We start from the raw sequence: 12,870 nt of genomic DNA on the forward strand, positions 1-12,870 counted from the left end.
CTAACGCTTCGATTTCCGGGTTGTGCTGATGATACAACGTAGGCTCTGAACAAGAAAAACCACGAAGAACCTTACAGCCTGAAGAATCCTTTGTTCCCTTGGTCCAATGGCAAAGACAGTGTAACGGAGGTGTGGACAGACCGTGGCGTCGGGAGACACAGTTCCGGATTTCATCCCGCTTAACGGGAGACGACGATGGAAACTCTGATGGCGAAGGGGACGAAAAAGGAAGCAACAATCCTTGTAATTTTTCGGTACCAGTGTCAACGGCCTCTGCACTGGCGTCCTCAGTGGATCTGCCGCCGCGAACGTGGCGTTTCTCATTAAAAGGGAAGGTGTTAAATGGCGCGTCACGGGATACCATCTTCCAGCCAGCAAGTAGCGGAACAACTGGTACCGGATGGGGCATTCCTGTATCCCTAAATTCGTGTCCACACTGGCAGTCCCCGTCTTCTCTCGGCAAAATCTCACATGTAGAGGCACTAGCATTATCATCGTGCGCCTTCAGTGTTTCCGGTGCACATTTGTGGACGACTGTTTCCTGCAGCATTCTCCAGTTTTTGGTGTCTATTTCGGCCGTCATGTCACCCAGCGTTGCCTCCTTCCCATGCCATATGCTATGTCGTTCCCTCTTGCTTCCTGTAAGGTTCTGTCGTCTCCACTCGTTTACGGCCATTGCAACCATCGTGGTCCTATCTAGGATTGTTTTTCTTTCCTGAGGGTTAGTCTCCAGTACACTTTCTGATTGTAGACCCTCTGGCATGGCTAATGGAATATGTTCTCGCTTGGAATCTCTAGGGTCGCCTTCGTGGTGCCCCTCTACGCCTTGTCCGAATGCGTTCTGAAGCACAGACCGTTTGCCAAAAGACAATCGGTGATATTCAATTACTGAACTGCCGTCCCAAACAACGGGCGTTGAGGCGGTCGAGGAAGACGAGAATTGACTCCGTTTCTGTTGACGTGTCTGCCGTGAATAGCACTTGTCGCGACCGAAGAATGAAGGCGGGACCGATTTCGAGTTCCGTGCCGGGAGTGACCGTGTAGGGTTTCCAGCTTCCATTCTACAGTGTGGGATGGATGGTGGGACCTCTGCGGAAGGTCTTGAGGATGCTGTCGTTAACAACAGATGGCCACGCCGATCGGAGGCTTGAGCGCTCTTCAGAGCGACGGTGCTGCGAATTGCTCCTGGTTCATCTGGTGTTTTTCGAGACATCCGTGCGCAAGGCGGAGGTATCAGCTGTAGCAGATGAGCAATCGCAGTTCTTTGTTCCTCATTTCTCAGAGTGCTTCTGTCATTCAATGCCGGTTTTCCCGTCACTTGATTGTCTGTCAGCTGTCGCATGCAGCGCAGTCTTTCACCTCTCTCCAGATTCGAGGAAGCTAGAGATAAGGATCGGAGCCTGCGTCGATTTCCGGGACCCACGTGAGAAGACACGCTCCGCACCCGCACAGCTGCATAAGAAAGTGGGTCGGGGGAACTTCCGGGCTTGTCGCTTTCTGGGTGGGTCCATTGAGTTGTTTGCAAATTGTAACCTCGAACTACGGAGGGAGGCAGCCCTCTAGTCACAGCGGGAGCAGGGGTGCCGTAGCCTCCTTCTACTGATCGTGACCTGGTTAAAGGTGGATTTTGCACACCCAGCATGCATCTGGGAGTCAAGTGCGCGCTTAATTCCATGGAATCTTGGGGGACGCAAACGTCATTTGTCTGAATCAGTGCATTCCTAGGGAATGCAGACACATTTCGCGGGACGGATGAATCGCGCATGGAACTAACAGCGCGGGAACTCAGAGTGCCGTAAGAGGATCTGTTTGCATTGTGAGTGACAGCAGCCTTCGCCTGACATGAGAGACTGAGGGCCGGCATTGGTCGAACTCGTTGAAAAGGGGAGTGGCAGACAAGTTGTTCAGTCGTTTCTCTGGCTCCCACAGCCTGAGTAACACCAACGGGCTGTCCCGACTCAGGGGATGACACGTACAGCGGCACCCCAATAGTTTTCCTTCGAAATACATTAAACGAACATTGAGACGGATGATGTTGAAAGGCGCTACTAGCTGAGGGGCCACCCAAAGAAGACGTGGAAGATACTGACCATCTCCGAGACATTGTTGTCACGTCCACAGGTACTGCCTCTGTGGGCTGCACAGAGATATCTTTCGGAAAGTAAAATAACCTACAGTCCGTGTCTGACTCTGGAACAGCTCCAGTTGGATGGTTCGTACGAAACTGAGTGCCGTGCCGTCCAGGATCACAACAGAATAGTGGAGCATTACGTTTCTGCGGCGGCCTGTTTGTCCTCTGATGACCGCTGGGTCTGCATCGTCTACGGATGGTGACTCGGGCCTCTTACATCAGCCAAGGCGCCAGGTAAGGTGTTCGATATTCAGACCACCGCCACTATACAGCTTCAAACAACGCGACACTGAAAAATCCCAGGCATAGATACCTTTGTATCCGTGTAAGAAAAATGATGACGCAGACTAATTCCTCACAAGAGATCACGAGGCCTCATCCGGGTTTCCCGTCAGCTTCTTGTCACTGGGAAGCGGTTGCATACGGGAAGTGGTGAATAACACTTGAAGGTGTTCGCATTTCCATCACCTGCGTCCATCCCTCGACCGAGCGAAACAAATGCCGTAAGAAGTGACCGGCGTATGCCCACGGGAAACCTAGGCGTAGAAGCATTGTGAAGCTTCCCACGGTGTTGGCAAACAGTGGTCGTAACGAACGAAAGTTGCAGTCAGTCCAATACACAAATGACTCGCTCCTGTGTGACCCAAGGTGCACGATCGTGCGAATGCTCCGTTGGAAATATTGCCTAGCCACCTTAAAAGCGAGGGAACCTTCGTAATTGTGGATTCTCAAAATTAATCAGGTAGCTAAACGAAGTTGCCGCAGAGGTGACCCGACAGAGAATCAAGATAACCAGACTTAACCAGCGCTAAATGGAGGGCCTGACAGTAATTGGATCAGGGGACTCCAGTTTTTTATGAACAGGTGATTCCACGTCTAACGAGAGAGAGTTTTACTTGGCTTCACTTGCTTGCCCAGAAAACTGCTCTGCCAAATCACCGAGACTCGACAGTATTCAAAGGTCAGGAAGTAGAACAAGTTAGGCAAGCTGGTCACATTCCAGAAAGGGACAACAACTATCTCTCTATTTTTCTGCCTTCAGGATGCACTGGGAAAACGCGTCAGAAAACAGTTGGTTTTATCTAGAGTCGATTTCTCAGTGCACACACAGTTAGATCTGTAATGCGAAGGGGCAGCACATCTTCTGAGACGGCTGCGCGTATATGAGTTCGGATACCTGAGGGATCGTTTTGCCAGGTCTTCAGCAAAAAACGGAAAGGACGGCAACATCGTTTATTATTCGTTTTCCCCTGTTCTTGCTGATATCCGGGGAATCGATGCGTTGGAACGCAAACCTGCATGCACACGGAGAAAAAACACGCTTGATGGGGCCAGTCGCTACGACAGGTTTTCATTCAAAAAGATGGTACTGGTTCGTTATGCTGTGTCGAAGAGGTTACCTAATCCACATCTTCTTGGAACTGCATACCGGGCATACCTCTAGGAGGTTCTACAACTGCATCACTACAGTTGGCTACGACTCTGTTCTGTTCACAGCGTTAAACGACATTTACATGCACTGCGTATCCCAGAGACGTTAGCGACGGCTTTTTTTGGGTTTGCATATGAAAAATCCTCTTTATCATTTCTGCACGAAGAAGTGAAAGATGCTTAGGTGAACTGGATCCGATCGTTTTTGGTTCCGCTATCGCTAACATTTGTGCCACGCAATTCAGCGCGACGGCATGGGCCGCATCGGAACGTCCATTTAGTTTTGATGTAAGGAGATTTGAGAAAGTTGCTTGATCAGTGCTGGTATCTCCAGTAACAAAGCAAAGAAGGCCATTTCAGTGGTAGACACATTCTCTCTCTCACCTCGTACACTTACAGTGCAAAGTATCAACAGAGACGCTGAAAATCCGTGTGGTGCCCTATCACCAGATACAACAGTCGTTTCGTTCTATAAGTGATGCTACTCTTTGCAATGTTTCCCACGGGTATTAGCCATGGCTACTAATGATAAAGCGGCAGTCACTTGGGTCCTTGTTCTCGGTCACTTTGATTGGACTAGTAGCATTTCCGCACGAACACCGATAGCCAGAAGGGGAAAACATCCCGGGGGTCTCTCTGACTGTTGGGGGCCGGCTTCCGCGAGAAGTGTTATTCATGGCACACATTTGTGAAGCGGTCAATGAATGTGTCCAGCTACGTGGTGGATCACGATGTTTTTGATACGAACCTGCACTAAAGTAACCCTACTGTGTTTTCAGACTGTTCTGTCTTCGCGACAATCTCTCGAGTGACTGACAATGCTGAAGACATTTGAATATGCGGCGCGGCAGAGAGTGTCTGTTTTGGGTTCCCCGAATATCGATAGAGGAAACTATGAAAAGAGGTAGACACTTCATGAGACCTGGAACAAGGATCAACCCTTATACACCCTCAACAGGAATACAAAGAGTCTTCCCGTTGTTCACTCTCCTCCCGAAAGCCTTACACCGTCGACGGTTTAGAGCGCATAAACTGACACATTGGAATGTTCGCTTTGCACTCCCAAGGAGACTGAAGACGGTCACCAACATTACTAGTAAGGCTCAGTCGTTCTACACAACATCGCACAGTGCGAACAATAAAATGCTAGGTGATGCACTGGCCAATGTATTGCTCTGATTGTCAGATTTGTTTAGTGGCTTGACATAGCCAGATCTACCCCCAATAATTCAGCTTCAGGGAGAGATGTTCTCCCGTTCTAGTCCCGCCCACTAAACGGAAAAGCTTGACAACCGCCTTCAGGGCAACCAAAAAGGCTAGCAATTTGTCCGCCAACATACTCCAGCAAATATCTATGCGGTTTTTACTAGTTATTTTGAGGGATTGTATGTGACTACACCCTAAAAAACGTGCTTTCCGTCGTGGCACATCATCAACGCATTCTTAATCGCACTGAAGTATCTCCGCTTTCCGACAGGTTCAGTCCATCAGACAACTCTCACCTGCGACAATATCCACTTAAGGCGATGTGCATCACCGAACATACCACATACACTGTCGATGCTTCCATGTGGTTCATCATCGTTTACTGTTGTCAGAGCTCAACAGTGCCATGAAGGATGACTCCATACAGCAGGATGTCAGGGAACTACAAAGTAAAAGGCCAGAATCTGAGTTTCAGGAAATACAGCATTTTACAAAAAGTGAACTAAATCACGAAATCTTGTGTGGGTGGTGAAGTTGCACGACCCCCCCGTCGTCACAAAGGTCTGGCGCTTTGCGGCGGATAAAGTAGGGATAAGCCATTTCGTTGCAATACCTTCTGTTATGCATCTGCCCCAGCCTGTTGGTGACTACAGCTATGGGACGCTAAGTTTAACTGACAAACTGTCACTCTGCCCTCATTGATTTTGGCGGCTGGTTCACTGCACCGAGAGTTGAATCCGAAGCCATGAGTGACAGTGGAGGCTGAAAATTGACTGTACGCATTCGAACCGTCTTTGACGTACGGACGTTTTCCCCGAGGTGCTGATCAGAAAAATAGACGGCAAAACACTTTCCTGCCATCCTTTTCAAAAGCGTGATCGAATTTGGGCACTCACGCTGACCCGTTGCCCTCTATTAGCTAGCCAGAAGCCCAGCACGTATAGGTATAACCGATTTTTGTCTGTCGTCTTGCGGGCGCCGCGGGTTCAGTCACCAGATGGGTTTCCCGCAAGCAGCGAAAACACACGGGCTTCATAGATTCGCTGTCAAGTGGCGAATTCTTCTCCAATTTCCGCCTCTGGCATAAACCGGATGTTGGTAGGTGTTTACCCAGGCACTTCTCTAATTCGAATTTGTTTGTACATGGCACTTTTCTCCGGTACGCGCACTCGCCAGTGTCCTGTTGAGACAAGGGGTTCGCGTGGTCTTGTAGTGAATTGACCCTGGCTTCTTTCGTATTTAAATGCACAAGGCAAACCACGGAGCGTACCCAACTCCACCGCCAGCAGAACGCTCCCATACAGTTGAATAAATGTTTTTCTGCGGGTATCATCATTTTTGGTGGAAACCGATTAATCGACTGTCCGAAGCAACTAACCCCTGGTGTCCCCCAGGCAGCCCCTTGAGGGTCTCCATCAGCTGGTCACCAGAGCAAAAGTGGCTTTTCATGGCTCCTACGCAATTTCTGAACGAAACGCTTAGGCATACATGATGGCAGGATTTGTCTATTTTCCTCGTCTCCCCCATCTGCTTTTCCTCGGAAGTCTGTTTGTCCTGGAATCTCTGGGTCATGCTGCAGTGCTCGCGACACAGCGCGAGGCCCAACAGGAACTCCAAGGTAAGATGTTGTTTTTAGGCAACGAGTACTCCCTAGCCGGGAACTCTTTAGATGAATCTCTTCAACCTTTCCCACCGTACAAGAATTGCCAAAATTCCTTTCCACGAAAAGCAGAGAACCTCGGGTAGCCTACTTGACTGCCTCGTTACATCGTGCGCATGTTAAGTGTTCAGAACTGCGAGCGCTAAACGTTGTGGTAGCTTAACGGTATGCATGGGGAGACGAAGGATACTTATTGATCTTTCGTGGGTTCTGATCTGCAACGGGCTCTTTGTAAGCTCGACATTTTCTCGTCCTCACGCCTATGACCCCTATTTAGGTGATACCTGACTTTCTCACTCCTGGACAAACTGTGACGAAGCCTCGGGTGACTGTTGGACAGAGGAGGTTTACATGCACAGATTGTGCTCATAAACTTTTCTAGACTTTATCCTGACTTACTAACTTTCAGCAATTTCTCCATGATTTCCCACAATTGTCTTCCCTACAGGTCTCACCAATGGGTACACCACCGAGCGGGAAATTGCGACTCACCAGACTCTCCTAGACGTGGATCTCAGTCCTTCCTTCGCTGAAAATGGCCGAGCAGAAAATGGAGAACTAGGCATTGATAACGGAGGCTTTGCAGAAGAGACTCGAGAGCAAGGAGGCGGCAACCCTCTTTCAGGTGAGACCTCAACCTCCCCTTCCAGCTCACCGGCCCCTGGAGAGAATACCGAGACTTCAGATACACCGGCCTCTGGAGAGAATACCGAGACATCAGATACACCAGCCCCGAAAAGAAGCAGAGGTTCACGACTCCGTCGCATGTTCGGTGTACGAGGTGGCTGCCCCTTTTGCTTAGTAAGTACCACATTATGGGGTAAAATAAAAATTTGGGATTTACCTCTTTTGTGCAGGGTTGAGTCGGAGCCAGTTCAGACGAGCGAGTAATTTCTCTTGTCTCTAAGTGCTGGTTGCTTGCGTAGAGCTCTCCTACATGAGCTCAGCACATGAAGGAGACTACACAAGCACCCTCCTTAGTAACTCGATAGTAGATGATGCAGTCTTATAGACAGACACAGTGGCGAAGGATAGTATGATACATCCCCACGGTTTCCGTGGATAACAGACACAGATCACATTTTGGGTCATGAGAGCATTTCAACGTTTCTCCTAGTGCTCGATGGGGATGACCGAACCGTGCACAGCAAAATGCTTATATTTTTCCTAGGCTTGTCTGCTGTCCTCATCGCAAACTGTAGCCGCCTGATTAATCAGAAACATTTTTTGGTTTCGAGTGAACTTATTTCGTAGCGCATGCGCAGAACAGCAAGCGCCGGCGACTCAGCGGCTCAGCTCGGAGAGGCCATCTTGGCTGCCCTCGGAAGCGGAGAGTTCGACCGTAAGTGGGAGCGCAAAGGAAGCCTCCATTCCTACCAGTGACTTCTGACGCTAAGTCACCGCCACAGATATTCAGTTCACCATGTGTTCAGCCGTTCCACACGCCGATGTTGTGTACACTGTGTTCGTCTGTTTACGGAAGTACCGACAGATGAAATTTAGACATAGAGCAAAGGCGTTACACGACGGCAGCAGCGACCCACATCTGCAGACCTCACAGCTGGTTCGGTTTCTTTCTGTGCGCTTCTCAGGGGACCTTCTTAGTTGCGTGAGAATCGCCAAAGACGTGCAGTTTCACATGACCGCCGCGTGCCGCACTGTGAAAGCTACGGGGATCAGGTTACATGTTTGCAAAGACAGGCGGCAATACCTGGCTGAGGTTTTGATGGAGCACAGGCAAAAATATTCTGAGTCGCCCGGTACGTGTTGTTTTATTTGAAGAACCAATACACGGGACACACCTGAAAAACGTCGTATACGTGATATAGATAATCAGGTGCTTCACCGTTTCTGACAGTTCGTAGGAGAATGAGAATCACTGAAGTGATGAGACGCAGGCAACCGTGTTCTTTACGGTTTCTGTACAGCACCACCCGACTTGATTGCATAAGACAGCTGAAAACAGTATGTGCTTCGGATATCCTGTATTACATCAACATCAATTCTGGTTTCCGGGCAGAAATATGTGTGTATTTTCATTATACCTGGTTTGTGAGAAGTAAAAACAATCGGTTGGTGGGAAGATCCCAGCCGGTAGAAGTTCCCAGAATTTCAGCACCATTTGGGCTTGCAGAAAATCAGCACGAAGTCATGGAGCGCCTCCTCCACAAAGTCAGCAATAAGAAGAACGTCATGCCTAGACCATGTATAGTAGTGAAAACATAGTCCCAGTGGTAATAAGAGTCTTCGAATTGAGGGAAGAACGGGTTTACCCCAAGTGATCTTTATAGGATAATCGGCCTTCGGACCCAACAACGAAATGGACATGCCCTTCATTCCTTCAGTATCTGCAGACACATCCACTACATTCGTTTCGAGATCGTGTGCTTCAGAGCTGACGAGACACTCGTCCTGTTGCTTTACCATGTCCGTTATATGCAGAGTATTTTAGGAACCTTGTTCTCCCTGTATCCCACCCCGCGTTTGTCCTCGGCAAAGAGTCGCCAGGTAAGCAGGAGTCTCTTTGTGGGAACACGTCATCTTTGATCGTGAGAGTTTTCTTTTCCTACTGTCTGTGCGGAGTGTTTTCCTGCTGCTACAGTGATCTACTCACCGTCTTAACCGACTGTCCTCCACCTTGTCGCCTCTCATATATCTGAAATCGAAAGGAGATCCAGAGCCGCATATGCTCCTGGTTTAATTGCTGTTAGGAAAATAAACTGTATGCCGGCCCTCCCCCAAAGTCGTGCATGTACCCGCCGTTACGCAAGTTTGGGCAAGTCGTATAGTTTAGCGACGCCGTGGTTGTGCATAACCTTCGGCTTCGACCGCGCGTGGGATACGGCCCCCTCTCTTCCGTATCTCAACTTTGTTCATCTACCACATAACTTGCTCAACTATGCGTTTATACATGAGTCCGTCAGATTACTTGCCAGTAAGAGTCCAGTGCTGGCTACGAAAGCTTGCTACTTTAACTTGTGTCAGTTTTAATTCGGTCATATCTATAATTATACAATACCACTTTTCCAGTAAAAATTTAATTTCTAAGCAAAAATCATTTATTGTACTACGTAAAGTTTATTTAGGTCACTCCTTGTATACTACATAAATATGATTCGAGAATATTAACTTGATTCCCATCAATTACAATAGATTTCTTATCTTAGGCCACATGGGAAATGAAGACCTCACCTTCCGAAAAGTTCTCAGTGCTTCTCTCTCGATTCGATTCCTGTACTCTACAGTAGCCGAGTTGGACATCGAGAAATTTTCAACGTGGATCAAGAATGCCGTGAAGAAGAGTCCGATTACCCCCGGGGCCTACTCCATTCTTGACGATGCGATGAATCGTAGCTGCGTCGCCACAGAATTGACCCACAGGTTGAAGGATTGCCCTTTGAAGGCTGTGAAAAAGAAGGTAAGGGCACTGCGGGAATGACTTTCACTTCAAGTGTATACCACATCCAATTGGTTCCTTTATAAGCTCTTGCAGGGTCGTTTGTAGGATGCTGAATGTGACAACGATTATGAGGTATAGGCAACCAAGTTCTCTAATTTCTGACAGAATAGTACCTTGGTGACTGAGTATGGCAATACTTGCAGGATCCAAACGGGGAAAGTCTTTATAAGAATAACGTGCAATATTAGAGTTCCTGGAACACTGGATGTGACTAGTTATGCGATACGGACAACCCAAGTCCTTGACGGTTGCTGTGAACCAGCAACCCACTGGAGTGCGGCAGACAGCGGAAACTGCTGGACGTCATGAATTTCTGATGAATTAACTTTTGTAGAGTGAAAAGTCGAATAGAAGTAATTTTAGGCAGGTACATCAGCTACGTCACTTGACAAGTACATGAATTGCGGTTTTCCCCTCTCTTAACAGAGAGCGAAAACAAGCTGTCTCGAAACTGCCCTGTTTGTATCCCCATTCTTTGACTGACTCGCCTCGTGTTTTCCTTGACTTTCCTTTGATTTTTCTCAGCCCTGGAGACTCGGCCAGCTTGCCGCTGCTCTGCAACCGCCGCTTGCCGACCCGCTGGACTTGCGACTCATGATGTCCCTGTTTGATTTGTCTGAATGCCAGAAGCACTGGGAACGTCGTGCTGTCGTCCTTGTCAACGTTCCGGGACGCGAGCAGCCTGTTGAGGTTCCCAGGAAACTTGCAACTCATCTCCTCATGTCCTTGCTCATCTCTCGCGCCTACAGTGCCAACGCAAGCCCGGATTTGCTTTGCCGCAGAGACCAGGATCTTGCGTCTGGACACGACGTCTCTTGCCGCCGACTGAAGAACGTCATCAAAATGCGGAAAATTGTGCAGTCGATGTTTGACAGCGTTTACGCAGACAACTTGCAGGCAGCTCAGGCGACGGCCGAGGAGTTCGATGGAGAGTGGAGCACTGCCATCGCTGATAATGTTTTGATTCAGAGACTAAACGATTCCGTGCTTGGCAACGCCTTCGCCGACGCCTATGCAAGTACGTCTGAAAACAAGCTGACAAAATGCGTTCCAAAACAGCTCTTGCTACGTCAGGCCTTCGCTTCGCTTGCTACATTGACCTAGAAGGGGGGTACCACACGAAACGTGGTCACCCATTTTCTTTTTGAGATGTTACTTCAGCAGCTTCATAGAGTCAGCCGACTTGACGTTTTCCTCGCCTTTCGACTGATTCAGTATGAAAGTGTTTTTTGTCCGTTTTCAGCGACAGCCACACTTGTTTCTGGATGTGATCACGCTCTGTTTGCAGTCCTGCAGGACAAAATCGGGGGAAGAGGCGCGCGTATGTTCCGATTCCTCCTTCGGCTGAAACTGACAAAATTTCTTAGCTGGTACATTCAGAGACTCATCACCAAATTGGCCACGGCTTCTCGGTCTGAAGATGCCGCTGCCGCTTTGTCTCCTGGGGGTCCCTTTCCCGTGGAAGTATTGGACACAACGGCGACAGCTGATGCTGCTCACCTCGCGTGCGGTGGTTTCGAGAACTGGGTGCAAGATTTTGGCAAGGAACTTACCGCCCTAGTTCTGAAGCGACTCGCGCCAAGCAGAAGAAGGGGCACTGCTTTCCTCGAGCGAGAAAGCTCCGTTGAGACGGAACCGGCAGCAGAGGCAGCCGAGGCCGAGGGCTCAGACAGCGAAACGGCTGTCGGTTCTCCCGCTGCGACGCCCAGTTCGTTTCTCGGTGTCCGAGAAGGGCAATCAGAGCCATCTGGGGCGGAACCTCCGGAATCCACCAGAATACCCATCACCAATTTTCTGGGATCCGGAATCATCGGTGCAGACAAGGTCATTTTCTCCTCCAGGATTCGGCGTTCGATTGCCGACCTTGTGACGGTTCTCGTTTCCACCACGCTCGCCGCAGATGCCACGCTGCATTTATGGTTCCCTGCCACCTTGAACTCTCAGCCGTATACAACCGGAGAAAAGCCCTCTGATCAATAACGTTGAGGGCCGCGTTTCGCCTGGGTTCAGGAAGCATCTTCCGCGAGTTCTCGCCCCCATGCATTCGCTCGGGCACACTCCGTGGTCCCGTGAGCACGCGACTGCAGAGCCGGGGAGTTTGTCAAATCGGCATCGAATGTTCTCTTCTCGCATTTGTGAACAGTGCCACATTTTCCAGAGTCTGACTCACGGGACAGCAGCGGCTTGCGTTAAGCTGATCGTGACCTCGATGGGGTTATCAGAGGAGTCAGTTTGTGGCAACAGGGAATCAATGTTGCATGTGGCAGCTCCACAACACGTGCTGGGTGGAACGTCATGTGAAAGAATTGGGACTTTCTCCAGGGAAAGATCGAAACCTCAATCTTTTTATGTGATCTGATCGCGATACAAGTGTCGCATCGGCCCACGACAGCGGCGCACTTCTTGGCCGTACCCTTGTCAGGCCCCATCAGACTGAGATTTATGGGATTCGCCCAGTGAGCAGCACACTGCTTCAGTGTCTTCACCGAAATTCAAACCTCTTCGCACAGCTGTTCAGTTTTTGACGCACGAGTCACTCTCGGCTGAAAGCAAGTGTTCAGTGCACTGTCTCCGAAAAAATTTGCTGTGGCAATCCACACATCTGCTGTGTTGCATGAGAAACACTATCCACCCTGAATTGCTGTCGTGCTTAGTCACACCAGGAGTCCAGTATTATCTCAAAATCGCTGAATTTCGACATCATATGATATCAAGGTATATTCTAATCGGTTGTGTTCTACGCGCAATACATGTATTACTGTCTTCGCTCGCAAGAACTCACCAAAAGAAAAAGACAGCAGAGGCGTACACGGAAAGCACGCAGATATAATCTTCACTGGAACTGTGTATAAAAGCACGTCCAGAGATACGGAAACGATCAAAGCCGATCTCCTTCTAGAGATCACGGAGAAGCTCTAACTTGAACTCCGCTGTCGCTTATGAAGAATCATTAGGAAGTGGCCTCACAGGCTCTAGTTTTTG

The 12,870-nt window shown here is 49.2% G+C and overlaps 4 protein-coding genes across 4 annotated transcripts; 3 read left to right on the top strand and 1 right to left on the bottom strand.

Moving 5' to 3' along the window:
* Positions 1 to 495, bottom strand: TGME49_243360 (hypothetical protein; the record flags this gene model as incomplete). The annotated part of the gene is made up of 1 exon (XM_002366794.1): positions 1 to 495. One exon carries the CDS (start codon positions 493 to 495, stop codon positions 1 to 3), a length of 495 nt encoding a protein of 164 aa, XP_002366835.1.
* Positions 496 to 694: 199 nt separating this feature from the next.
* Positions 695 to 1,910, top strand: TGME49_243370 (hypothetical protein). The gene has a single exon (XM_002366795.2). It carries the CDS (start codon positions 1,078 to 1,080, stop codon positions 1,561 to 1,563), a length of 486 nt encoding a protein of 161 aa, XP_002366836.1. The 5' UTR covers positions 695 to 1,077; the 3' UTR covers positions 1,564 to 1,910.
* A 4,161-nt stretch (positions 1,911 to 6,071) lies between these two features.
* Positions 6,072 to 8,161, top strand: TGME49_243378 (hypothetical protein). Its single transcript, XM_018780672.1, has 4 exons — positions 6,072 to 6,386; positions 6,877 to 7,053; positions 7,694 to 7,770; positions 8,021 to 8,161. Exons 1-4 carry the CDS (start codon positions 6,257 to 6,259, stop codon positions 8,039 to 8,041), a joined length of 405 nt encoding a protein of 134 aa, XP_018637509.1. The 5' UTR covers positions 6,072 to 6,256; the 3' UTR covers positions 8,042 to 8,161.
* A 1,146-nt stretch (positions 8,162 to 9,307) lies between these two features.
* On the top strand, positions 9,308 to 12,333 carry TGME49_243382 (hypothetical protein). Its single transcript, XM_002366796.2, has 3 exons — positions 9,308 to 9,846; positions 10,414 to 10,906; positions 11,177 to 12,333. Exons 1-3 carry the CDS (start codon positions 9,601 to 9,603, stop codon positions 11,866 to 11,868), a joined length of 1,431 nt encoding a protein of 476 aa, XP_002366837.2. The 5' UTR covers positions 9,308 to 9,600; the 3' UTR covers positions 11,869 to 12,333.
* The last annotated feature ends 537 nt before the right edge of the window (positions 12,334 to 12,870 follow it).

Source organism: Toxoplasma gondii, chromosome VI, assembly GCF_000006565.2.
Source record: "Toxoplasma gondii ME49 chromosome VI, whole genome shotgun sequence".
Classification (NCBI taxonomy): Eukaryota; Apicomplexa; class Conoidasida; order Eucoccidiorida; family Sarcocystidae; genus Toxoplasma; species Toxoplasma gondii.